This window comes from Podarcis liolepis (genome assembly GCF_965112155.1).
Source record: "Podarcis liolepis genome assembly, chromosome: 4".
NCBI classification, from domain to species: Eukaryota; Metazoa; Chordata; class Lepidosauria; order Squamata; family Lacertidae; genus Podarcis; species Podarcis liolepis.
The window spans coordinates 58,135,086-58,161,531 of NC_139558.1; the positions used below are offsets into that span (position 1 = coordinate 58,135,086).

At 37.8% G+C, this 26,446-nt stretch overlaps 1 protein-coding gene across 3 annotated transcripts in view; it reads right to left on the reverse strand.

Annotated features, from left to right (window-relative positions):
* Window positions 1-2,473: 2,473 nt before the first annotated feature.
* NCAM2 (neural cell adhesion molecule 2) overlaps window positions 2,474-26,446 on the reverse strand; it is a 198,116-nt gene continuing 174,143 nt past the window's right edge. The window contains exons 16-18 of one of the 3 annotated variants that reach the window (XM_083500344.1): window positions 11,448-11,652; window positions 9,632-9,751; window positions 2,474-7,734 (exon numbers count right to left, since the gene is read on the reverse strand). In XM_083500344.1, the coding sequence (XP_083356470.1) occupies window positions 7,623-7,734; window positions 9,632-9,751; window positions 11,448-11,652 (437 nt within the window). In that variant the 3' untranslated portion in view covers window positions 2,474-7,622. Of the gene's footprint in view, window positions 7,735-9,631; window positions 9,752-11,447; window positions 11,653-18,957; window positions 26,321-26,446 lie in introns of those variants that run through there. The other 2 variants (XM_083500346.1, XM_083500345.1) reach the window with 2 other exon arrangements.

A 26,446-nucleotide genomic window follows, 5' to 3' on the forward strand; every position in this document is an offset into this window, starting at 1 on the left:
GCTGTGAGGGATAACTATCAATGAAAGTCCTTTTGGCAAGCATGGATCAATAAATAATGAAACTTTTTACCAAATTAGTTTTTACAGAAGCATATATGAAGGTGTGAGATGAGGCAACTTTCTGAATCTAAGCAGGTGAGGGTGCGACCAGTGCCTGAATTTGAGGTCACCAGGAATCCTGATATGTACAATACTGGAGAAAACATGGGGTATAAAGGTATTGGATACATTAAAAATAAAATGTAGGGAAATGAAATAAGGGTTCCAAATTTCTCCTCCAAAACTCCATATTTTGATATAAACGACAAATGTTAATGTTCCATTACTTAACAAATTGTCATAATGTGTCAAAGCATCAACACCAGCAATGTTTTGCATTATTATTATTTAAGAGTTGGTCATTTTTTTCTTCTCATCCTTTGTAATGCCTTTGTGTAGTTTTGTTCTTCCTTAGTTTTATTTAAACTGCCTTTAGTTCTCTCATCTTATGCATCATACTTATTGGATTTTCATTAATGTTTCTCTTTCCTTTGTTGACTCAAACCTTTTGGTTCCTCAAGCTTCTCCTTGAGGCCCTTTGATCTGTGTTCTTTATCTTTGGCCACTGGGTTTTCTTATTAACAATCATGTGTGCTGAAGATATTGTCGTTCATAGATTCATTTAAATGTGTGAAATTGGAAGTGGGCCCAGAGAGTGTGATCTCTTTCATTGCTACGCCAGGTGTTCTTTCCCCAATATGAAGGTGTGAACAGTTCTTTTGACAAATGCTTATCTTTAATCTCTGATTTCTCTGTGTCCTCTTCTTTGTGGCCTCCTTTCTTTTTTTGTCGCTTGTCAAATTGTATTTCTATCTCTGTTTTTTCACCTTTGGGCTTTTTCTGTATTGGCTCCCTTTATGAAACACATTTACCATTCAAAATTCATTCATCTAACTCTGTTCCTCTTAAAAGAAAAACAAACAAAAACCAACATGCATACTGAGACTCAGTTATTCCAGTTACTCATTATTTTGGCACTCTCCCTACCAGTACATAGAGTTTTTGTTTGTTTGTTTGCTCTAAATTAGTTTGTAAGTTAATTGGCCTGGCTAGGAATAGCAAGTGAGCCACATTATGTTCCTCAACACTGCTGATCTTTTCTCTTTTTCACCAAAACTCCCAGACCAAGGTAGTGATGAAAGATAACTGCTGGAAATTAGGTCTCAGTTCTGCTTCACAATACTGCTGTGGCAGAATCTTAGGTGTCAGGAGCTCTGCAAAAGTAGTTTCCAAGACTTTAACATCCATAGATCAGAAAACAATATTGTTCAGGTTCCGGGAATTCTAGAGGAGTGGATTTGAAATTTTTCACCCTGCGGATCAACTTTTAAACTGCTGCAGACCACTGAAATACTCCCTCCCCCTGCCCCCTATCAGGCCTGCCATAATCATTATCATCACCAAAAAGGGGCTAGAAGGGTGCCAGGAGAAAACTGTAATGAAATGCCACCTTTGGTATAAAATAAACAAATAGCGAAGAAAGTGTATCAGTGAAAATACACGCATGCAACTCCTTATTGTGCTAGAATATTAATCTAACATTAATACTTAAAATGTTATGTGAAACTTCATTTAGAGACTGTGACAGTTCACTGTCAATCTATTTATCAGTCAAGGATATTGCATATGCCAAACACTGCAGAAGCTCAGAAACATATGGGAGAGTTTCTGAGACTTTCAAACGTTCATATATATGAAGCATACCATATTTTTATATTCTACGTATTAGAATGGCGTCGTTTTTTACAGATTGTATCAGCCAAGATAAATAATAACTGATTTAATGTCTATTTATGGTGCAACCTGATGCATGTCTACTCAGAACCCCATTAAGGAAGTGCTTATAATAGTAAAGGCCCCAAGGCACGCCATCGTGAATGTCCTTTCATTACATGCTATTCATTGAAATAGCTTTTTATATATTTGTTTCCAAGAGATGATTCTGCAGTTCTTTATACACTTTTCTCAATCTATGCAAGAAATATTTTATTCTCTTGGAAACTATTCCAAACACCATTTTTTTTTTTAAGCATAGGCACCTAGTTGACTATGCAAATTAACACAGGTTCTTCATCCTTACCTGCCAATGGAGCTCTGCTTGCAGTTATTAGGTGGAATTATTTTTAATGCTAGCAACAGTGCATTTGTAGAACTAAAGACTGATTATTATTTTTGTGATCCAAACTATCTCACTGACAATAGCAGTGTACTTGAAGGCTTTCCCATAAGTGCTATACCAAAACATCATCATAAGTTGTAGTGCAGAAGGAATATACTATTTTTTCTCATTTTTGATAGCATGTCGTTTTTGTTTTAAAATGTCTTCTGGAAAACTTTCTCTGGAAACAAAATTTGGAATAGTGAAGGTTTTTAAGTAAATGCTCTCCCAAATCAGCTTATTCCTGGCAGAGAGACAGAAATGGAAAGTGAAGCATTTCATTAAAGTAAAAGTCTCTTTACTATTAATATACAAATGGTGAAGAGTGACAAATAATTGATATAACTGTAATCCATACTTTCAATATCTTTCATAAATACAAAACTTCAGCATTGCAGTATCTTTTTTTTTTACAGTTTAGAATATATATATACAGCATTTCATAGGGACATAAAATTCTGAAACGATGAACAAACGCACCCCAGTTGTAGGTAACGCAACAGTACAGTAAGTGGATCAGATGGCAGATACCATATGGAATGTTGAAACAAAAGAAATGTTGATAAACAAAAACTGTTAAGTCTTAATTTTACTGTACACAGAATCCAAAATACCTACTAAATGTTCATTTTTTTTGCAGGATAACTATCCTTGTCAAAGTAGGCTATATATCTGGAGGCTTAAAATGCTCTGTCTCTTTTTTATTATCCACTTATGTACATTCAGAGGCTGTTGTGATGATGGCAACTGAATTAAACTGCATGATTAAGGAAGTAACTCAAAGGCCCCAGGGGAGGGTAGCAGGTGGCTGCAGGGTGCAGTGGTTCCCAATCTACATGGGTTGGGTAAGTCTTGCCATTGAAGGCTCCTCATGGCAGTGGCAGAAAGCTCCACTGCTGTTGCTCCTCTGCATTCAGACTTCCAGTGGCAGTAGAGAGTGAAAAGGGGTAGGCTGTGAACATGTCAGGAGGGACTGGGGGAAGTCTTAGATTAGCAAGATCCAAATCCCTCCTATGCCCCTGAAGAAGGAAATGAATATTAAAAAAAAAAACCATTCCCCTGACCTTCTGCCTTGTACACACAATATGGCAGGGCTTAGGATATGATGGGTAGTCTTCCACAGACTACTCCCTGCCTCCATTTAGGATTATTCTGTCTGAGATCTCTTTCTGAGAACAAGTCTCCTTACAGTTTCCATTCAAAACAAGCATAGTTTTTTATGTTATTGTCCATCTATTTGTTGCTCTCTGTTGGCTGCACCACCACTTCAGCATTGCCTTCATGGGACCTGTTGCTGTCCTATCCTTTCCCCCATCTTTTCCTGTTTTGGTCACCTCTCTTTTTACTGCTCTACTGCGATCACGTGGAATCAGTGGGGCTTCACATTGATAAACTTCAATTGTTTTGTGCCCATCCACACCACACAACCCAGGACAGGTCTACAAGAAAATCTTAAATACAAGCAGAATGGAAATCACAATGCCTTTTTAAAGAGAATTTTTAACTAACAAACTGTAATTGGCCCAAAGACAGCTCTGAAGCTTCCCAGCTGCATCAGTAAATTGATCAGGTCTTCAAAATCTAAATGCAGGTTACATTTATACATGAATGGTGGAAATGTTGCAAATTCTGTGGCCAGAAGTCGCTCTATCTGGTGAGTGTAATATTACATAGCAATGAAGTTATCGTGTGTAAAAGAATCATCTCACGTGTGGCTACTGACCAGGGTTCTGAAAAAGAAGCATATCTAACTGAATTCCTAAACAGCTTCAGGGGACCATTGCAGTAATTTTGTCAAAGATACTAAGTTTTCCTTATAAGACTAGCACCTGGACCTGATGTCTACTCCCTGCATAGAAATGATTGAAATGATTGAACTGCATGCTGCAATAAGAGTTCTTGGTCAATAATTTATTGTGACAATGCAAGCAGAGGCAGTGAATTCAATACGAGCTTCGGCAACACTCCTAATAGTTTTATGGTCCACTGAAAATTGAGGGATAGTATGTTGCAGATCCTCTCCCCCCCCACACACCTTTTTAGGAAAAAAAGAGAACAGAATTAAATGTTAAGAGTTAGGAATATTAACACAGAAGGCTATTTATTGATAAGATTGCTCTAATAAGCCTTTGCTATGATGATTTAGTTAAAGAAGGCAATAATTGAAATGGGGCTTTTGTTTCTCTCATTGCTTTTGTGGGAGATAGCAGTGTCTGTTTTGTTTTAATCTTCTTCAAAACAGCTCTCATTCTCTCTCCCTTAAAGGAAAGTTAAGAGAGATGTTTGAAAACCCATAACTACATTTAGCAACATACTGAACAAATACAAACAAAATGGCTACTTTGCAAGTCTTAGGTGGGTTTGGGTTTTTCATGGTGCCACTGAATAACATGATGGCCCAGGTGTATTTCCATATGCAAGAACGTAAGCAAGTCTGAGGCTCTGTATTCAATGAAACTAGGGATCTATAGATACATGACTGGAGGTGGGTGTTGTTTTTTGCTTGACTAAAGCAGAGTGACATCCTACCCGCTCTGTTACTTACCGTGCTAAGCAACAGGGGAAAATGACTCACAGTTTGGCACTTAAATGAACTTATTTCACAATCATTAGACAAATAATTGATTTCTAATACACAGTTCAAAGCTTGGCAATATTTAGTGGGATTTGTCATATGATTACATATTGTCTGTCTCAGTAATTGTTTTATTGTGGACTATTGCTGTATATTTCTGTAGATAGAAACTAGACCTCACACACACACCTGTGAGCTGCTTATGAAGGACAGTTACAATCTTGCATCACCCTACAAGGTGGTATTGGTTTATTATTATTGGTCTAGCACTCGAGTTACCAGATATTCCTATATACTAATAGAAAATTCATTCTCTGAGTGTCAGTCCAAGAAGGAGGTAGGTGGTGGGCAGGGCGGGATTAATGGAGGAAGGAAAAAGTTACATACTATCTCATTGATGACTGAGGATTGAATGGCCGTTGGGGGAAGGATGGAAAACTTGGGGAGGGGGTGAGTATCCTAGAAAGGGGCACTCTCCACACCACAATATTTCAAATGTTTCAAAAGGAGAAGTTGGAACAATGGATTCTAGTTGATAGAAAGCTAAAGCACTGGTATGTGCTATAAAATAAAGCATTAAATATGAAATTAACTACAATCATTTTGTAGTTGATTTTCACATGTATTGCATTGTTCTGAAATTTAAGAGAATTCCCTATTTAACTCTTAATTGTGGAATTCTATCATGTTGATTTCATTATGCTATTTTTGTATTCAATGTTTAAAGATAGGTTGCAAAGATGTTGTCAATCACCTGGAGATTTTATTTTTTTGGTAAAACATGAACACTATATAAACTGTCTAAATAAAGCAAAAAGTATTCAAAGTAGTTTAGAAAAACTATATTTGTCTTCAAATAAAGAAAAAACTGGCTCTAACATATGGCACCACATTATCAGACTGTAGGACCATTAATATTTAGCAGTTCTAGCATGATGACACAGGAAGTGTGTAAACATGTTATGAAAATTTCTAATCAAATATATATATATTTATACCCATTCCATATATTTCAATAGTGTATGCCAGAGAAGGCGAATGCTTTATCAGGCCATTAGTGGATGGAAACCTTGAGCCCAGCAGTGCAGACCTATCATACCATGAGCCCTTGCTGGGAGCTGCATGAATCGTCAGGACATGGAGGTGGGGTAGCGCCTCCATATCTCTGCCCAACATATCTCTGCACCCCTCCCATAACACCTTCAGCCTTTTGCTCCCTTGTTTGCCACTCAACAACAGCAGTTGCATAATGCATTCCTCCCATGCAGGACTACTGTTCCATATATTTATTAACAGCAACGATTTAAGGGGGACCTGGGAGCCAAATGAATATACTGCAGCTGATGGCAATTTTACCAAGGGTCAAAAAAAAAAAAAGCACAGTTTTTATTTGTTATTTTATTTCAATAGCAAGTTACACATCTGTAGAGGCCAACCAAAATTTAACTGTTGAAGGGTATGATCCACAAATTGTTCTATTGCCATCACAGCTATCCAGTACAAGGCATGCCTAGGGTTTGGAGACTGCAGTTCAACATTCTATTTTTATTTGGATTTAAATGCCTCTTAAGGTTGTCTGCTTAGTTCATTCCCAAGCTAGGGAAGATATTGCCGGGAAAAATTTTGTATAGAATTCTATGAGAACAGAAACAGCATTTTAAAAGTCAACTGGTTTCTTGGATATATTTTCCTCTATTGTTTAAATGCAGCTCACACAACCTCAGTCTTATCTTTCTAATCACCTATCCTTTGACATTCCTCCTAAGACCCACATTTTCCATTGCTTTTATTTTATTTTTGTGTAGTTGGTTTATTAAAATTGGTGGTGGAAGTGAAAATTACACAGGGCGTGGCCAAGCCTAGAGAAGTTTTTTTGATCTTGGGTTTGAGTTTACGTGAATAACTTTTAAAATATATATTAGAACAAATATGATTATTGTTGTAGTAAACAAATGAAAGCAGAAATGTGCATATTATGTTTCTTTATAAATACATTGAGGCAACTCAGTTGAGCTTGTATTTATTGTTGTAAGACTTGCTTTGAAGCTGAGTGCTATGGTCATAAGTCAGGATTCTTATTTTCACAACAAAATAAGTTTCGACATTTTTAGCTTACACATGATCTTCCAAACATAAATACAAAGTATCTGAAGCACTGAAATTTCTGTGGACTTTTGATAGTTAGGATGTGATCGATGTCTTCATCAAAATAGTTCACAACTTTTGTTAAAATCTGTACATCAAACCTACAAACCCTTCATTGTCTGGTGTGAAGTGCAGGGTTAACAGCATAAAGAGGTTGTCTACTCTGTGTCAAAGATCAGCTGCAGTCAAGTCACTATTTAGCTTTGCCAGCCACATATATCTAATTTCTAATGGAGCCTAATATTATATCTATATATATATATAATTTGTTTATATATATATTCTTTTAAAGGCAACCAAAATCTTTTAAAATTTCAAGTACAAACAAATATAAATGTATATGGCACTTTCTCTCAGGGTTTAATTTCCATTGTAAGTGGTACGGCTGTCAGGTGTACAGTCTGTGGCTAAGGGGGTTTCTTGAATTTTTATAAATAGATTTCTTCAGTGATAAAATAAATTACAATATTTATATTGGCTGATTTGCCAAACTGAGACCACGGGACTGATGTCATCCAGGACTACAGACTAAAACTATTGAAATAAAGTGAAAACGGACAGTCAACAGAAGTTATTTGAACTACTTCTGAGAATTATTCCATCTTAAGTTGCCCAAGAAACTAAGGTCAGCTGTAAAGTTTTGGTCACAGATTTATTTGAATCCAAATGCCTTTTATTCCCCTCTAGACAGCTGTAGTTGTTGTATTATGCTTTGCTATCATCTTCTTTTGACTGGATGATGTCATTAGAAACTTTGATTTCTATAGTATCTGAATTTAAAACTTCTTTTCCATTTTCTTCCTTTAATGGCAGTTTCCTGTGAGAAAGTAAGGAAAAACCAAAATATTACATTGTAAATTCATGGGTGATTTTTTTTTTTGGGGGGGGGTCGGGTTTAGATCATTTTTCTCTTATTCAGATTTTGTTGAGAGCACTACACCGCTGCAGTGGCAAATCTTTAAGTTTCTCTATGCATCTCTTCCTCCCCACACCACCTTCCACCACTGTTAACAATGTGCAACACTGCCAAAAAATAATTGTTCATACAATTGCATCAAGTTTCATTTTGTGAAGAATTTTACTGATGCCCATGTGTTGTTGTCTTTCATGCTCAATAGAAGCTTTTCTTCTGGTAGAAATAGGTTTAGTTGTGTTTTTAACATTGTTGTAAATCACTTGGAGACTTTCCCATAAAAAATGATTAACAAATCTAAGAAATACTACTACTAGCAGGCAGGGTCCCCCAATGCAGATTGGGAATGGGGGGGGCAACAATTTAAAGCTTCTCCTTCTCTCTCTGGGGTCCCAAACCAGATCAGGCATTCCCACACCTGCCATTTACATTTGATTGATTTCAAAGGGATGTCCATTTAACCAGCTACATTTGGATTGGGACAAATATCTTCAAGAACAAGCAGTTGCTAGAAAATATGTATTATATGATGGAAGGAGCATCGAGATGATATGTTGTAAGGTACACTAAGATTACTTTTTCCCATAGTTCTGGGAGGAAAGTTGTTGCTGTTAGTGCACAACCTACAGCCTATACACTATGGAGATGGTAGTGTGATCTGGACCTAGGTCACAGACCCACTTACATGGGTTCAGCGATGAGTCATCCCTTCTGCTCATTCAGTTCTTAGTAGCAGGCAACACAAGGCAGCTACCCTGATCTTTTTAGCTAGCAGCTATTGTTCTTAGGGGACGCGGGTGGCACTGTGGGTAAAACCTCAGCGCCTAGGGCTTGCTGATCGCATGGTCGGCGGTTCAAATCCCTGCGGCAGGGTGAGCTCCCATCTTATGGTCCCAACTTCCGCCCACCTAGCAGTTCAAAAGCACCCTTAAGTGCAAGTAGATAAATAGGTACCGCTTTCTAGCGGGAAGGTAAACGGCGTTTCCGTGTGCTGCGCTGGTGCTGGCTCGTCAGAGCAGCTTCATCACACTGGCCACGTGACCCGCAAGTGTCTCCGGACAGCGCTGGCCCCCGGCCTCTTAAGTGAGATGGGTGCACAACCCTAGAGTCAGACACGACTGGCCCGTATGGGCAGGGGTACCTTTGCCTATTGTTCTTAGAGAATGCTAATTCTGTAACGGAGCAGACTACAGTTGAGACTTTCCTGTTGATGTCAAAAATTACAGTGCTCCAGAGGCAGGGGTCAAGGCAGCGAGCAACCACAGCACCTGCTTGAGCTAGTTTCTGATGCTCAACACTGAGCTGAGGGTCAACCACAGAGTTCCTGTTTGATAGCCCCAATTTATAAAAATTAGAACATCAGTCTGCTGCAACTAAAGCGTAAGTTGATTAATAGGAAGAAACACAAGGCTTGAGAGAAACACGTCCATAGAAGGACTGCACCTGGGTGCCAACTTGAGTAAACTAGGGTGGGGCAGGTAAACCCTGCTCCATAAATTGATCAAATGACATGGTGCATGCACTTCATTTGAAGGGCAATACCCATCAACTTAGGGGGTGGTCCCCTCAAGTATTTTATTGGAGGGGGTGAAGACCCCCTTGACCCCTAGGAGTTGGTTCCTGTGCTACAGGCCAATCAGGGGAGTGCAATGGGGATGGGCAGGGTACAGTAGGAAATCACATATGTGTATATAATGTGCTTTAGAACTTATACCTCTCGTCCAGTCTTGGGAGATTAATCTGCTGGACATTCACTTTTGAATATACAGGGTGTGAAGTTATTAAAATGTGGACTACATACTCTGGTTCTGTTAATGGTGTTGTTTCATTGGGTTCATTTACTGGACTTCCATCTTCATGATTGGTAATTCTTTCATCCTCTGTTCTCATTTCAACTATCGGCTCTTTTGATCCGTCTTTCCTAAAGAACATTGAAAGATTCTTAGCCTCACTTCCTTTGTGATAAAAATATGTTGCATTTTATTAATTGTCAGTATTCTGCTTTCAGAATCATGGTTGAAAAGCAAAAGGCAACTATAATTAATACTGATAAAAATATTTCAACATTTATTACACCCATCATTGTTACCTCATACGTTATCATACATTTTAACCTCAAACGAATATGCAAAAATAAATGTTATTTCTAAATAATAATTTGAGAGTACCAAATTGGATTTTTCAAAAACTAACATTGAGGCTAGCAAACTATCTGATCTATTCAGCATGACAAATGATAGTAGCCATATTATAGTTTCAACATATATAGATTAATTAATATGCTTTTCTGAATAAAAGAAGAAAAACTAATGCCTTTCTCATGGAAACTGATGGTAAGATTTTCAGAGCTGTCACGATATGCTTGCATAGACTTGCCAATTTCATTAATGTGTTATGTTGGAAAACCCTTTTCCTTTTCATCAAAGTAGCATATAATGTGTGGGGCAGGGAATGAAATCATTTTTGAGTGCTGCTTATATATAAGGACTTTTAACTCCCATTGCTTAAAAATATGGGAAACTGATCAGCATCTACCTAACTCTCTCACTGAAAGCCACCAACAAAACATGAATGTGCTTAATTTTGGCTGAATGGGATTTGTTGTGTCTTCAGTCTCAGTACTGACTGAGAGCAGGTTTCCAGGGTTTTTGTTGTTTTGCTGGACGGCGCGGCAATCCAAGCTGAGCCGTCCCGCGACCAGGACCTTCCAAGCGGTTCCTGACAATGGTCCTTCCAAGCGGTTCCTGGAGATTCCAGGGATTAAAGCTTAGATATTTTGCATGTTCTCTACCACTGAACTACAGCCCCTTCCAACACTGAAGCCTCAGCACAAATGTCTATTTTTAAAAAAACTATTTTAAAAAATTGTAAAGTGTAATGTGTAATTCTGCCTTTCCTTGGCAATATGGCCCATCAATAAAAATGCATAGGAGCAGGCTGTACAGCTGCGATCCTAAGCACATGTATTAAGGAAGAAGCATTGAGTTTTCTTAATACTGATGTGGTCAATGGTGCTACTCAGAGGCATATGTTTGTAATTATAACCTGCATGGCAGCACATCTGTGAGCTCTTGCCAATTCAACACACCTGCAGTCTCTTAACAATTTAACTAATTAGCAGGGGGGAGTTTACCTGCTGCACCGAATGCAGTGATGTGATAGGGTAATTGATTATTTTGAAAACTGCATTTAAGTTGATCAAATGCTTTGTATGATACTGGCTGGAGTGAAGTGGTGAGAAGGGTTGCTTTGCAGCTGTTTGATTACTATTTAAAAATAAAAGATAAGCAAAGATATTGTGGGCAAGTTATTATTCCATTGCCCCAGTCGCTGCTTTAACTCAGTTGGTGAAGGAAGTCCAACAGAAAGTCCAATTGGACTGACCTGCAAGGACTGGAGCAGCATGTCTGGAGTTAAAGAACACAATTTGTGCCAGTCACCTGTTGGCACACCATTGAAATAGTGCAGCGGGCCATAAAGAAGCTGTAGTTAAATGACACAGTGAATAAGCTTTCTCAGCCTTGGAGACCCAAGGTTGTTCTGTGAATGGCAGTTCGTGACAGATTCACAATTCACATATGCTTGTCCTTTGGCTAAATGTTGCGACTAATACTCACAGATATGCAGCCTTCCCCTCCTCTAGCTCTTTACTCTTCCCACTGGAGCCACTCTTCTTTCCACAGATCCTTCTGGTGATGCACATCAGCAATCCACATTGCCGTACAAAGAAGCAGCTGACATCAGTCACGACAAGGATTAATAAAAGGGCAGCTACACCCAGTCCAATGACTGCACCGAGTCCAAGTCCATTAAAAAGTGTGTCTTGAAAATAAACAAAATAGACAAAGGCAATCTGGTTAATCTACTGTGATGCATTCACAAAGGGGAGATGCATTCACAAAGGGGAAAGCAGGCCTACTTTTGCACATTAAAGGCCTTAAAGTACTTCAGACTTTTCTAGCAAAACAATTTTCTTCTACTGCAATGCAGTATGCATTGTGCCTACTGGCTTTAAAGCGTGGTAGTTACATGCAAACTAGGAAGAGTGTTTTGTCAGGTAATTTAGCTACAGAATTCAATGGCTGATCATGTACTTTGGAGATAATCAAACATTATAGCTCAAAAGGGGTGTTATTTTTAGAACATGCATTATTTGATTGATGGTTTGTCAGATCCCATCATTCCACTGTTGAACGAAACAGAAAGGTTATATGTAAATACTTTTTTAAATGCTACGGTTAGTACAAATAGACACTTTTCAAAGTTAATTGTGCAGCTATTAGTTCACACTTGATGAACTCCAAATATATTTTTGTACTTATTCCAGTGTAAACACACAGAACTTCATTAAGTTTACTCTGGAGTTGAAGCAGAATAAAAATTGGTTGAAAACGTTTATCCAGGCTACACGTTCATACAATTGGCATTTGGCAGACAAAATCATTTGTGAGGGATAGGGGACCTTATCTGAAGGTAATAAAGAAATATACAAATGTAGTTTTAAAACTATTAATTTCAAAAATCAACACTGTCAATCTTTATTCAAGTAAATTATTTTACATAACTTTCCTATCCCATCCAACTGCATTATAGTAGACAGAGATCATTTAAGCCTACAAAACAAAATATTGAATTGCATAATTGCATGTGACTGGCTGGTTGTGTCATGGCTTTGCAGCTCTAGTAAGACCTGGCATATTAGGAACATAGGAAGCTGTGTTGCCTTGAATCACACCATTGGTCCATCTAGCTCACAACTGTCTACACCTGGGATGGGGAACCTGTTGCTGGACTCCACCACCTATCACCCTTGAACATTGGCCATGCTGACACTGAAAGGGATCCAACTTCATGTGGAAGGCCACAGCTTTCCATCTCTAGTGTACACTGACCACCAGCAGCTGGAGATGTGGGATTTAACGGGAACCTTTTCACATGTGCTTTGCTATTGGTTACAGTCCTGACATCTCCTTAGCAACTGTAACAGCACCACCCTCTTTTCTGCAGTAGTAATAGCTCTGATATCTGTGCTCAAAGATATATCTGGGCCTTGAATGTCAAAAAATGCCAGGGTGGGCTGTTGTCATAGGGCCTTTACTCAGCCCTTAGTAAGAATGGACATGGATAGTGGTAGTGAAGAATAGAGAATTGACAGATATACATTAATAAAATTTGTCTATTTGTTATATCTCATCTTTTTCTGTTCTATTTGTTGAGCACTTGAAGCTGGAAAGTTGACTGCTATATTCTAGACATCAAATAGCAAGTATGGTCTGAAAGCCTTATATAGACCAGAGCCCCAATACATGCAGCACTATTAAAACAAATTTCAAATAGTGCAAATCTGTTACTACCAAAAAGGATGCTGACACAAGTAGAAAGGAAAAAAGTAGGACTAGTACCGTAATTAAGAGTGGGAGTGGAGCACCAACTCTTCACAACTGTACCTGGGCCATGTGAAGGTTTGCACGTTTAGTGCTTTGTCTTACATTGCATTTCACAAAACATGGGAAATGGAACTTAGTGATTAAAGGCTACTGGACACCCCAATTCTTTCAGCAGCAGCAATAATAAATAATCTCTTTAATATATGATTGCATAGGTTGTGTTTGGTGAATTGTACATCTTAATCCCATAGAATCACCTTTGGTTGAAGGATGGTACAATTGTCCCACAATGCTGCACATAGAAAAATTCACAGTAGCTTTGGGAGGTCCTGCTTAGGCCAAATATCTGAAGAAATATTGAGGCAAGAAATGAAAATCGAGGGGAAATGATCAGGCCAGTAATGCTGCACTTTACTTATTTCTTATCCCTCCAGGCTCAGTCATTAATTATATGACTCATAAGACAGTTTAGAGGAGTTTAATGAAATTAGGACAATTTTCTTTCTTTCTTTATGTATAACATAGGAGCAGTGAGGCACCACAGCCAAGATAACAACTGGGAACTATTATAAACATATAGAATAATTTTGCAATACCAGGACACTGTTCACTGGCTTATATGCAATTTCAGAAGGTCTAAGGGCAATAGTCACAAATTTTGATTAATGATTCTGACTGTCTCACTAAAAAGACTGGCTATTTTTGCGTTCCATTTCAGATTACTGGGTAACCTAACCCCAGTTTGAACTGCTGTTCCTAATTCAAAAGAAAATAATTTGTCAATCTTATCTTTAGTTGGTGAAATTCATCCAAGCTTTCTTACAAATTTATTTATTAGCTAATTATTTTTAATGCCCTTTATCAGCTATGATCCCAGGGTGATAATTTAAAACCAATACAAAATGCAACTAATACAATGCAGCAAGAGGACAACCTTTGGCTTAGTAAGCATGTTACAAAAAGCCAAACCATGGCTTAATGTAAACAAGCATGGACATGGCTGCCTCACTCCATGAATCCTGCTGCTGATGTGCAGCTCTGAGCTAAACCCTGTGGTGCTTGATCTGTAATGGTAGATTCACATATGCTATAGTCATATGTTGGTGAACAGCGGCTCTGGGTATAATAGATAAATTGTTTGTTGATGTAATTTACTGCTGCACAGCTTAAAGCAGATGTTTGAAATCTTCAGATATTTGTGCCAAATATTTGTCTTGAGGTAGCTTTGTGAAACTGAGACTCAGGCTTAATTTTAGTCAAATCTGGAATCTATTCCACTAGCCCAATGACCTTTTTAATGCCAGGGAGGGAGCAAAACGAATACAGTTTGGAAAAGAGAAAAAAATGAAATTGAGAAATAGTATGGGAAGAGGTCCCTTAATTCCCCCATCCCATTTCTCTGGTCCAAATGGTTGCATTGCCAAACAACTGGTGTTAATACTTTGGTTTTAACTTACAATCTGTCGAAGAGTGAATGGTCATTTATGATTAAGTTTTTGGAACCCAAATTCCATACAAGTGAGCTGAATTTATGTGGATTTCACTTCAAAATCTGAATGAAATGGCCTTTAGGTATGTTCTCTGCCCCCACTTTCTAGCCTGTCTCTCAGAATTGCCTTGGGTTAAAACGGAAACTCAGCCAAATCCCAAGTTCCCCCTACAAACACTACGTCACATTTCACACTATCAGCAAAAACAGCTTTGTCCCCTTCTCCCTGTGGGAGAATTTTGTGGACAGAGCTCTGCCCACCAATAAATCTAAAGCCTACCATCTTTTCTTGCAATGCTGATGGATTTCAGGCAGTGAGCTTAACATTACTGTTAGGCTTTTCTTTCTGTGCAGATGATTATTGTTTGTACAGAACTGAGTCACAAGACTATCTTAGGATAAATCCTCTATAAGCAGGGAGCTGTAGAGGCTGCAAGGCATTGATTGTATCCAACAGTCCATGAGTGGCATTCTACTTGCACAGTAGATCTTCCCCATCTCCCATCCCTGCTTCAGAAGGTCCCCAAACCCTCTACAGAAGATTCTGAGGGTGCATAAGAAGGGGGCTGCTGGAGATAGGGAAGGAGAAGAGGAGAAATTTCCATTTCATAAGTGGGAGCCTGCTACATGAGGGTGGCAGCATTGGATAAAACCCTAAATTTGTGCATCCCTAGTGTGCAAGTCTGGCAGGTAGAATCCTCTCACTACATAAGTGGGTGAACAAGACTTGATTAAGTAATGCTATCCATTACAACTATGGTCTGATCATGTGCTTTCAACTCGCTCTTTGGTGAGTTCCTAAAACTATACAGCCCCATTTAATCATCTTGCTCCTGCTGAGAATAGCACATCCCTTTATTCTTTCACTTTAAGTTCTTGGTTTTTTTTTATTATGTGATGTTTTAATTTATTAATTAATTGAGTGGAGCAATTAATAGTTCTAATCCCATTAGCAACAGAACTGATTAGAATTTCATGGTTGAAGGAGACAAGAAGTGATCTGATTCACGAAGGGATATAAGCAAGAAAGGAGACAACCTCAACAGGTGCTAAACTTAATTAGCCTAAGAAGTAGCACAACAAACATTATCTTCAAGTTGCCCCTAATGAGCAGTTTATATCCAAAATGCATTGAGATGCATTTCTTCATGTTACATTGTTTCATGACACTTGCAGAGATTATTTTCTCTCTTGTTTCTTTGTTGTCCCCCCCAATCCACCAAAGAAACTCGCATTCAAGCTTCTGCATTGGGTCTGTTCTTTGGGATGCAACCCCTTAATGACGGCAAATAGCTGGGGAAGGGAGAAGTCCTTATTTCCAGCTCTCTTGGAAATCCTGATCACATAATTGGAGACAGATTCTGAGACCCAACTCTCAACTAAAGATGTCCAGTGTGCAAAAAGCAAAATAAACCAAAGCAGACTTTCCCCCTCCCGTAAAAAAGCTCAGATTTTTATTTTTCTCTCTCCCTAAGGGGGGAGTTGCAACTTTGTAGAATTTTCTCCACCACTTTCTTGTGGTGATCACCATCATAGAGCTAGAGCTACTGTTACATAAATTGCTACAGAGAAAATGAAAGCCTTTGCAGAAAGCAGAATAAGGAGAGATGGTTTTGCAAAGCAATGCAGTTATGAAGCAAACATACATCAAATTGTAAAGAAAGGAAATAAAATATTGAATTTTATGGGCAACACTCTGTGTAACGAAAATCTGAAATTTCAATTGATCATATATTTTCATACTTAATTCTAGTGAATTGAGCGTCGGCAATTTGAAATTGAGAATTCAACATTTTGCAAGCTAGTCACAGATTTTAAAATAGTGGGCTGTATAAAATTTGCTAATTTGGATCCTGTGTTTAGTTTGATTGACATTTGTCAAAAATGTACTGGTTCCACAATTCTATCACTTTCAAATATGACTAGCTTTTCATAAATGAAAATAGCATGCCTTATCTATGGTCCTGTCAAGTTAACTATAATTTTTTTTTGCCATCACTACACCAGGTTCAATAAGAGTTTCTCAAAAACTTTTGAATGTGTTATCACTCCCAACCCTTTTAATTATAAATATGTTATCTATGACAGAGGGCTTTGTTCTGAAAATATTCCATCAAAGCAGAATCAGATAAATGAGATGGCATGTGAAAATTAGTATTCGCAGGTAGTACCCATCAATATATAGCAGAGGTAGCCAACATGGCTTCTTCCATATGTAATTAGAATAAAACTTCCAACATCTCTGATCATTGGCCATGCTGGTGAGGTTGATGGGAGTTCTAATAACATCAGTAGGACGCCACAAAGCTGTATTTTAAAGTACAGCATTTTAAAAATGATTCTGATTACCTGTGGTTGCAGGAAACTAGCTGCATGTGACAACTTGGGGCTCAGATGGGCAGTGCATCCAACCAGTTCAATACTTCAGGAAGCCATGTAAATTATGTGGACCACTCATTACCTGCACTGGTCTATTCTGCTGTTTTAGCTTAGAAAAAGAGGGCCTTAGTGTAATCTGTTGTAATATTTACCTGCATGGGAATAAAGGGTTGTATCCAATGCTAGTATTATTCAGAATAAGCTCATTGAAATGCATTTGTTAGTGGTGTTCATTAGTTTGAATGTGTCTACTCTGAGTCAAACTAGCATTGCCTACAGCCCATAATTACTAATTTTAAAAGATGCTGAAATCACCATGACATTCGTTTCAAATGATGGTTCAGTAAATGGGAATGAAATACAAACAATATTTCTTACTGGTCCCAGTTTATTTCAATTTGAAACAGTAGATATCGAAGACCAAGCTTTGGAAGGTGAAAGTATTACCAACAAAATCTCAGGGTGGTGACTCTATATAGCTTGTCAGACACTGTGCCCTCCTTGGATTACAAGTAGGATTTTCTTTTTTTAATATGATTAATAAATTATCAGAGTAAAAATTAATTAAACAGTTGCTAAGAGCTATTCCTCATGTGTTATTTTCCTCTGCACATCTATATGTTGGAATCAGAATAGGAAAAGGGAATCTTCACCCTTGGGACTGAATCCAGCTCTCCTGGCATAATAGGGCCTTGGGATTGTTCCCATGCCACACCCTCTCTCCCTAGACCATGTCCCTGCTCTGTGCCTTCCTTGGGTTGTTTTGCTTTAACTCTGAAAATGCATCTTGATTTCCTATATGCAGGATGGGAAAATGCCTATGTGAAGAGAGGGCCCCTGTCTTTCATGTGGCTGCTGTAGTCTACCAAGGGCAAGAGTACCTCCATTGCTCCACCCACTTTTGTTTCTGGCCCTGCCCACAGCTGACATGCAGTCCACATATGTTTCCTTGTGAAAAAATGTGATTCTTGGACTGAAAGGTACGGGATCTTACTGGAGGAGCACCATATGCTGTTCACCCCCACTCCCATAATGCTTTAAGGCAGGTCTCTGACTTAAGACGGAACAGGTATACACAAGTTTAATAAGGAAGCAGGCACTTGTGCAGCTCTTTTGAAAATGCTACCAAAATCACAGGCCTGAAATTATTATGTTGTGTGGCATAGAACCTTTCCTCCTAGCTGCTGCCATGTGTACAGCCAAGTTTGAACTGATGTATATATGTCACACTCCCACAATACTATTGTACTAGGGCTGTATCCCAGATTTGACCAAATCTCAAGCCAAGTCAACCTGATTCAGGTGGGTCTCAGCTTTGGTTGATTTGAAGTTGAGGCCTAAGGATAACTGATAGATTACTTTTATTGTTAATAGGAGCTGACAATTTTGCTTGGTTTTTTAAATGTTATACTCAGACACACACATACACATACATGCACGCGCACGCACACACACACACAATCTGAACACTATTATGTTTTACTGAAAGATCTTCATGATAAGCTAGGTTCTATGTCCATTGTAAAGAAGCAGTATGCCTCTGAATAGCAGTTTCTGGGCATTACAAATGGATTACGGTCATGCTTGTGGGTTTCCCATAGGCTTCTGGCTAGTCACTGTGAGAACCAGATGCTGAACTAAACTGTTCTTATAGCTGCATTACATTTGGTAGGGTTCAGAATAAGAAGCAATAAGCACAATGCGATGATTGTGTTTTCTTCAATATTTTACTGATAAGACAATACTGTCCTTTGACTTTAAAAAGGGGGGGGGGGAATCCTGAGAAGAATGTTATACAATTAACTGTGATGTGGAAACGTGTGAATTAGAACAAGAGTATATTTATATATAATTAAAGAAACTACTGCTAAATGAATGTTACATCACTTTTCTTTATTACAAAAATGGTGTAAAGATTACATAAAACAAAATGGACATTAAACAAGTAATGAAAGACGTGCATAAGGTTACAAATGTTTTTGACATTACACTTGGGAAGATTTTGTGGGACATTACACTTACAATGCACACACTTGTTTTAAGGAAAAGATATGATGCATGACAGTAACCATCAGTGTGTACTAAAAGCCATTGAGACAGAATGTCAATGAGACATGAATGAATGAATAAAGAGTTACACAGTGCTTCATAAACTACTTTAAAACTATATATTTCTACATTTGGAAAGAGTTTTGTTTTTAAATAGCATTCCAGAGAAGATATTTAGTATGGACAGTTTCTCTCTCACACACACACCCCTACACCCCACACCCACACCTAAAATCATGGCTTATTGGGAATGAGAAGCAGTGACCCATGAACTTTAAAACCACAGTTCCCCATTACATCTGACCTTGGGGAACTGTGGTTTGCTCTAACCAAAGCTAGTTAAAGCAAACTAGGATCAAACTCTGGTTTGAACCAGGCTAGACTAGCTTAAGCCAGCTGTTGGGAACCTTTGGTGCTCCAACGTTGCTGAAATACAACTCCCATCATCCATTACCACTGACCATACTTGCTGGTGCTGTTGGGAGCTGTAGTACAGAAACATCTTGAAAGCCAGAGGTTCCTCACATCTGCTTTAAGTGAACTAGACATATGCTGGATATGCTTGATTTATGTGTTACAATTCAAATATGATTAGTAACTAAAAGAAAATAACAAAATAATGTTAAGACCAACTTTATATCAAATAAAAACAATTATTTTACAACCTGCAAATATACATTCCTGTAATTTGATTACTGAAATAAAGAGTTTACATTAATGGACAGCAACATGTTTTTGTATCCAGAGCTTTAATGCTAAGTAGATGTCTTTTAAGGATTATGAAATACAAGAACAAATAAAATGCTAACCGATTCTAAGATTGATATACAATGCTCAGTTTATTTCAATGTGTCTACTCTGGGCATGGCTGAAGCTGGATATCACACACAGTTTTGAACTTTGTGAATTACTGGGTGCTTTAGTGAGGGTAGCTGTATTGCTGCCTAGAGATTTAGCTTTAAATGATGTCCTGCTTGTCACACCTTTAAATTCTTAGAGAATTGGTGTGGGCCTCTAATAAAAAACCCCATAAAAATATGTTGCAATAATTAGAGAAATATGTTATTACTCACTCACATAGTACTTACTATTTAGTTAAATGCCTGTAAAAGGATCAGATTGGCGTAATAGTCTCTGGACTCACACCATCTCTTTCCCCTTTCCCCAACCTATTTCTGCTTCCTTTGCTTCAGCACCTCCCCTTCACAACTCAGACTCTGTTTCATGGCTCTCCCTCCCTCATTCAGCAGCCCTGTGCTGAAGTTTCTGCCCTTCATCTGAGCACTCAGGTGTTTACCGTAACTTCCCATTCCACAGTCACAGCATCCCATCACCTTCTCCCTACTCACTACTCACCAATATTTTCCAGTGTTGAGATAGGTCAGAACTGGATCAGGAGCTGTGAATATGATCCTGCCCCTTGTTTTGTCCACAGGGAAAGCCTCACTGAAAGATGACAAGAGAAGGTGTAGGGACTCTTCATCCCAGAGGTGCCCAATGGCACCTGCAACATAACATGACATTGCGGTGTCATGATGTCATGTTAATCAGTGCGCTGCAGCAGAGCTTCTGAGGCCTGGCAGGGCCTTGGACGCCTCAGAGATCATGCCCAAGGCCTCCCACGATCTCCAACGAGACTTCTGGTTTGTACTGAAAGTGCTATCAGAAGGCCTGGTTGGGCCTCCAGCGCGACTTTGGGTAGAAACCAGAGGTCACATCGGAGCCCGAAGTGTGGGTACCAAGCACCCAGAAAAACGTTGTGGATGCCGGCGCATCTAGGTCACCCAATGCTTGGCACCTACGCTTCACTTACATTCAGTCTGAATGCCTGAAAGTCATGAATGCCTTTGCCATGGTCAATGTAAAGGGCAGTACAGCTGATTCTACCCCAAACCCACCCACTGAAGTGTTCCTTTCCAAATAAGATAGCTCGCATGTTTCCAGTGTTGTCTCTTTGGTAAGAAAGAGGTAGTCTGCTGCTGCCTTGCTTCCAGATATTTTTTGAGAGTTCACTTCCCTGATGTAACTGAGATGCTATGTCATAGTAGCAAGACAGTAGGGAGATATATAGACCTAAACCATCTAGAACAACCAATTGTTGCTACTCATTAGTGCCCATATAGACTAATAGCTATATGGGGGGTGGGCAATGCAGATGACACACATTTGGTAGCAATCCCCTCTGTTTCTCTATATATCCTATAGTATGCTTTCTATATGTTCCATTTATATATGGTACTTCACTACTTCAGCGGGCATGGCTCTTTATTGCATGGAGACATGCAATTTCAAGCTCTTATTAGAATCAACAATGCTATAGGCAGCCTCATTGCTGACTGATTAGACAAATTATATGGGAAAATTTATTTATTCATTTATTAAAATATTTCTAGAGCATTATTCATACACAGCAGTAAGGCAGTATACAAAAAATCAGAATTACAATAAAATTACAATAAAAAACAAATTGGCATTAGAAGCCAGCAGAACACTCAAAAAAATAATAATGCATTTTCAGCTAGTGCCAACATTGCATTAATATACATGCTTCCTGCAACTCACAGGGAAGGTGGTTTCACAGGGAGAGTGACACTTGAACAGACCCTCTCTCTGTTAGTTGTGGAACAACCTAATATGTTTCTGAACATCTGTATAAGATATAGCCCAAGTGGTTCCTTCCAGATGTGACCATTGGCCACATGCTGGCTGGAGCTGATGAAAGTTGCAGGCAACATCTGGAAGGCACTGCATTGGCCACCCCTCCTTAAAAATTCCCAGTCCTATTTTAAGTTCTATTGTTATATTTCTATAGGATCCATAGTAGGTTTACATTAACAAGACGTGCAGATCATAGAAGGAAAGGATGCTAACTAACAGCAACATCTAGTATCTAAATGATTATTTACTTATTAATTTTGACAGGCCAGTCAAACCGACAGGCTTCAATTCATCAATATGTTTAGGCTTATGCATATTTAAAGCATATACACTAGCAGAGAGGATATGCACATGGTTAAGTATTTTTAGGACATCTGCCTAATGCAGATTCCCAACATATTACTAAAGGTTTTAGGAGTGAAGAAAGTTATATAAAACGACATATCAAGTGTAGCTCATTAAGGTTTTGAAGTTGCAAAACAGTTGCTAGGTACTATTTGCTAAATTATAAAGTGGCTAGTGAAGTTCCCAATATGAATGATATGTTGAATGATACCCATAAAAATAATGTGAAATAGAACATTTACTTTCCTAAATACAATACATAAGTGGATATCACTGACCATTGAGAAGTTTCAATCTTATGTTCTGTATTTGAAACACAGATTGAATGATAAGTTTATTACTATCCTACAATGTTCATGTAATCTATTTTTGCCTTTAGAAAAAAATGTATTCCCTGGTATATTAAAAACATAACAAAATTATTAGACCTACCTACCTGTATAGTAGTTGCTTAATCATGAGACCTATTAGATGCCCAAAGGTAAGTAGTGAAAATTGTCTGACTATATAAAATGTCTGACTATTTAATATGTAAAAATGATTAATTTGAAGAAATAACTAATTTTCTTTATAGAAATCTATGGTTGATGCAAGAAAGACTGAATAACTGAGCAAATGTCTCAGTGGGCAAAATTAAAATTTTATATAGGAAAACCAGTAAGAGATGTCCTTTTTCCCTGTTCTTGAATACCAGCATGCTACGTTAAGTAAAAGATACAAATGAAATAAAAATAAATAATCAGACTAGTAAGATATCACTATTGTCATAGGATATCATGTATCTCTTATAATATTATGTTTTTCAGAACCGAAAACATCACCCCAGTAGCTCTCTGGGGAACCTTTGGACCTGCAGATGTTGCTAAACAGCATATCCTATCAGCCATAGCAAACATGGACAATGGCCAGGGATTATGAGAGCTGTAGTTGTAGAATCTAGAGAGCCAAAGATTTCCCACACCTGCATTAGAGAAGCATTTTGATTTGCTATTAACCATGATAACTCAGAAAAGTATATTACTTTAACAACTAAGGGCAAGGGGAGAGTAAATCAAAGTTCCCATTTGTGTGGACTAAAAAATATCGGAGATACTTGGATCTAATCCTACATCTGATCACTTGCTCATGTTCTGAGGGGAGAGAGCTATCGATGGCTACTAGTCATGATGGCTATGTTCTGCCTCCATAGTTGGAGGCAGCATTGCTTCTGGGTACCAGTTGCTGGAAACCACTGGAGGAGAGAGGGCTCTTGTTCTCAAACCCTGCTTGCTGGTTTCCCAGAGGCAAACGGTTTGCCACTGTGAGACAGGATGCTGGACTTGATGGACCATTGGCCTGATCCAGCAGGCTCTTCTCATGTTATATTTATGTGCAATAAACTACTTTGTGTGGTGTGTGTGTGTGTGTGTTTGTATGTGTTAAGAAGTTATAATTGTGGATATAATGGAGAATATTCTATTCCTACCAAAGATGATTAAATGAACCAAGATTTCCACCTCCAATGTTCTGAAGAGGTTGCATTAAGTATGAATGTTGAATGTGTAAGTTTATGTCTAGAGCCAATGAATAGAACAAACACCATTAGATGTACAACTGGATAAGTGTTTAATGTTTCGTGTATCTGTTTAAAAACCAATAAAAATTGTGTGGGGGGGGAGTTATAAATATGGATGGGGTGTGGTTTATCTTGGACAGCACTTCCAAAAATTATCTGTTTCAAGCAATGTCAATTATTTAATTATCCCAATACATTAATGAAATGGCAAACTAAAATAAATACTTTAATGAAGCTAAACAAGAGATACATCCTACATTGTTGCCTTAAGGGGGATAGACGGTCATATTGCTGATTATTTTTATGCTTGTCCGTTGAAGGATATATCAGGAAGCTTCATGGCAAGAAATGGAACAATTTGAGTCCTTAATGTATTAGAAGTTTGGAAATAATAACTGATATACAGTAAGGGTAAAATGGAAGGGGAGAATCATAGCCTCAGAACAGTCCACTAGCTGCTTCCAGATGTAATCCAAATTTCATAAAGTAACATTTCAGAGGTGGAAAGCTCTAAGCAAGCATGAATTTACTGATACCTTTAAGAAGTGAAGATATGAAAGCTGACTAATGCAATTCTGTTCCCTGTTGATTTCCATATTTGAGAAGTATTACACAGAGTCTGAAAATGTGTTTTTCACACTGTTTTAGAGAAAGAAATTCCTTTGGTGGAGAGGAGGTGCAAATCTTGCTTTATACCTTTTTTAGGTAAATGAGAGCATAGCATAGCATAGCATAATTGCTACATAATAAAATGGGAAGTAATTTCCAGAGTGCTGAATCCACATGGGGAAAGTGCTGCTTTTCTAAGGGTAATAGAAATTTTCCTCCAGCAATAGGAACAGATGTGACACAGGTGAAATGAGGCATATTGATATCTCAGTTCTGATGCTGTCGAGTGACATAACTACAGAAACTATACAATAAGACCTGTGGCCTTTGGGTTATTATTTAAAGTTAGATTTTAAATTTCACATAGAGATACTGAATAGTATGAAACAGAATCCAATGATGAATTTTATTAGAGGATTGTTATATGGTAGTTTAAAATCATCAGGTATTATAATTATTTATCTGGGATCTTTACTTCAATATGTATTTCTAGATATATGTTTTAGTGGGTTGTTCCTTTATATTTGCTGAACATTTATATGTATTTATATGAAAGAATGTGTTTTACCCTTAATACATAAAAAGAAAGGCCTTTCCCTATAACTTAATCCCTGTCATTCCAATAATTTACATACTAATAAGGCCAGTAATATAAAATATTGCCTATTACTGTGTTAATGGAATTATCACCAATATCTAATCTGGTGGATGTATTGAAAAGTAACAACATTTAGTGTAAAATTATTAACTGTCTCATATGGGAATGATTATTATTTTTTTGTAAAGAAGTATTAGTTAAGGCAGGAATGGCTGCATTTCACCTACAATAAATAGTATATTTTACTCTCAGTCTTGGGACGGTATTCTGAGAGAGGTTTTAGTTGTCTGAAGAATTGTGATAGGAAGGAAAAATAGAAAAGGATTGCCTGGGGAACTTACAAAGCCTATAGAGGTACGAAATGGCTGCTTGTTTGTTTTTGAATATATATATATACATATAAATCTAAACTATGTTAAAATATATATTAGGCAAAAACGCTCTGGCCTGAAGTTCTGCATGCATTCCAATATGCTTCTGCAGGTTTCCCCATGGACTTTAATGTCAGAAATAACATTGTACAGGGATGTCTAAACAGGCTCTCCCTGACAGCACAGTGACTGGAAAAATACAGGTAGGGACAGTAAAACTCTTTATGGGTATTTAAGAGGTCCCAACTATATTTAATAGTCCTTTAGAAAGGGCTGAACTTCAACACTTTGCTTTAAAAACAAAAAACAAACAATGTCATAAGAAATAACAAAGAGCATATAAATACATCTTAATAAAGGCACAGCAATATGCATAGTGGCATATATGAAACCAAAGTATTCTAATAGACTATTCAAGTCATGTGATAAAAGTGAACTACAGGTCAACCCATGGGCCAATGAATAACTATGCTTGTGGTTGTTGTTGCTGTTGCTGTTTTGCAAAGAAACATAATTGAGACAGAATGGCAACATTTTACTCCAAACCATGCTACAAGTAGCTAATCATGTTGTGTGTTTGCCATAAGATTGAAACTGTTTCCTCAAGTGATGCTGAGAATCTATCATTTTGAACTGATTCTACTTCTATACCGTGAAGATTTTACACTCAAATTGCATATGCATGAAATACAAAAGATGATTTAAGCATCACTTCTGAAAACATTCTTAGGGTTTCCCCAATGAAAAAAAGCCACTCGTAAGGAACATTCATTCATGCATAGTTTCTTCAGTTGCTTTCATGTTGATGTAATATAACAAATGTTTTAAAGGAGCTCCAGAAAGTCCAATAGTATCCAGGTCTGTTATTTCCCCTTAAATAGGAAGTTCACAGAAAGAAAGAAAAACCTCGTACAATGTTCTGCATGGTTCACCACCAATATGAAAACGTGCACAATAGACTTATGACTATAAGGAAAACAAAGCCAGCAGCATTCAGCTGCCGTGACTGGCATCCATTTCCACCTTTACGGGCTTCGCAGCAGGTATCTGCTTTGATGAAGATTGATATAAAAATCAGAAGTGTAAGAAAAAAATTGACAAAAATGAAAAAAATATTATAAAATGTGAAAAAAGAAAATTAAAAGGAAACAGTGATAGTGAGAAAGAAAAAAGAGA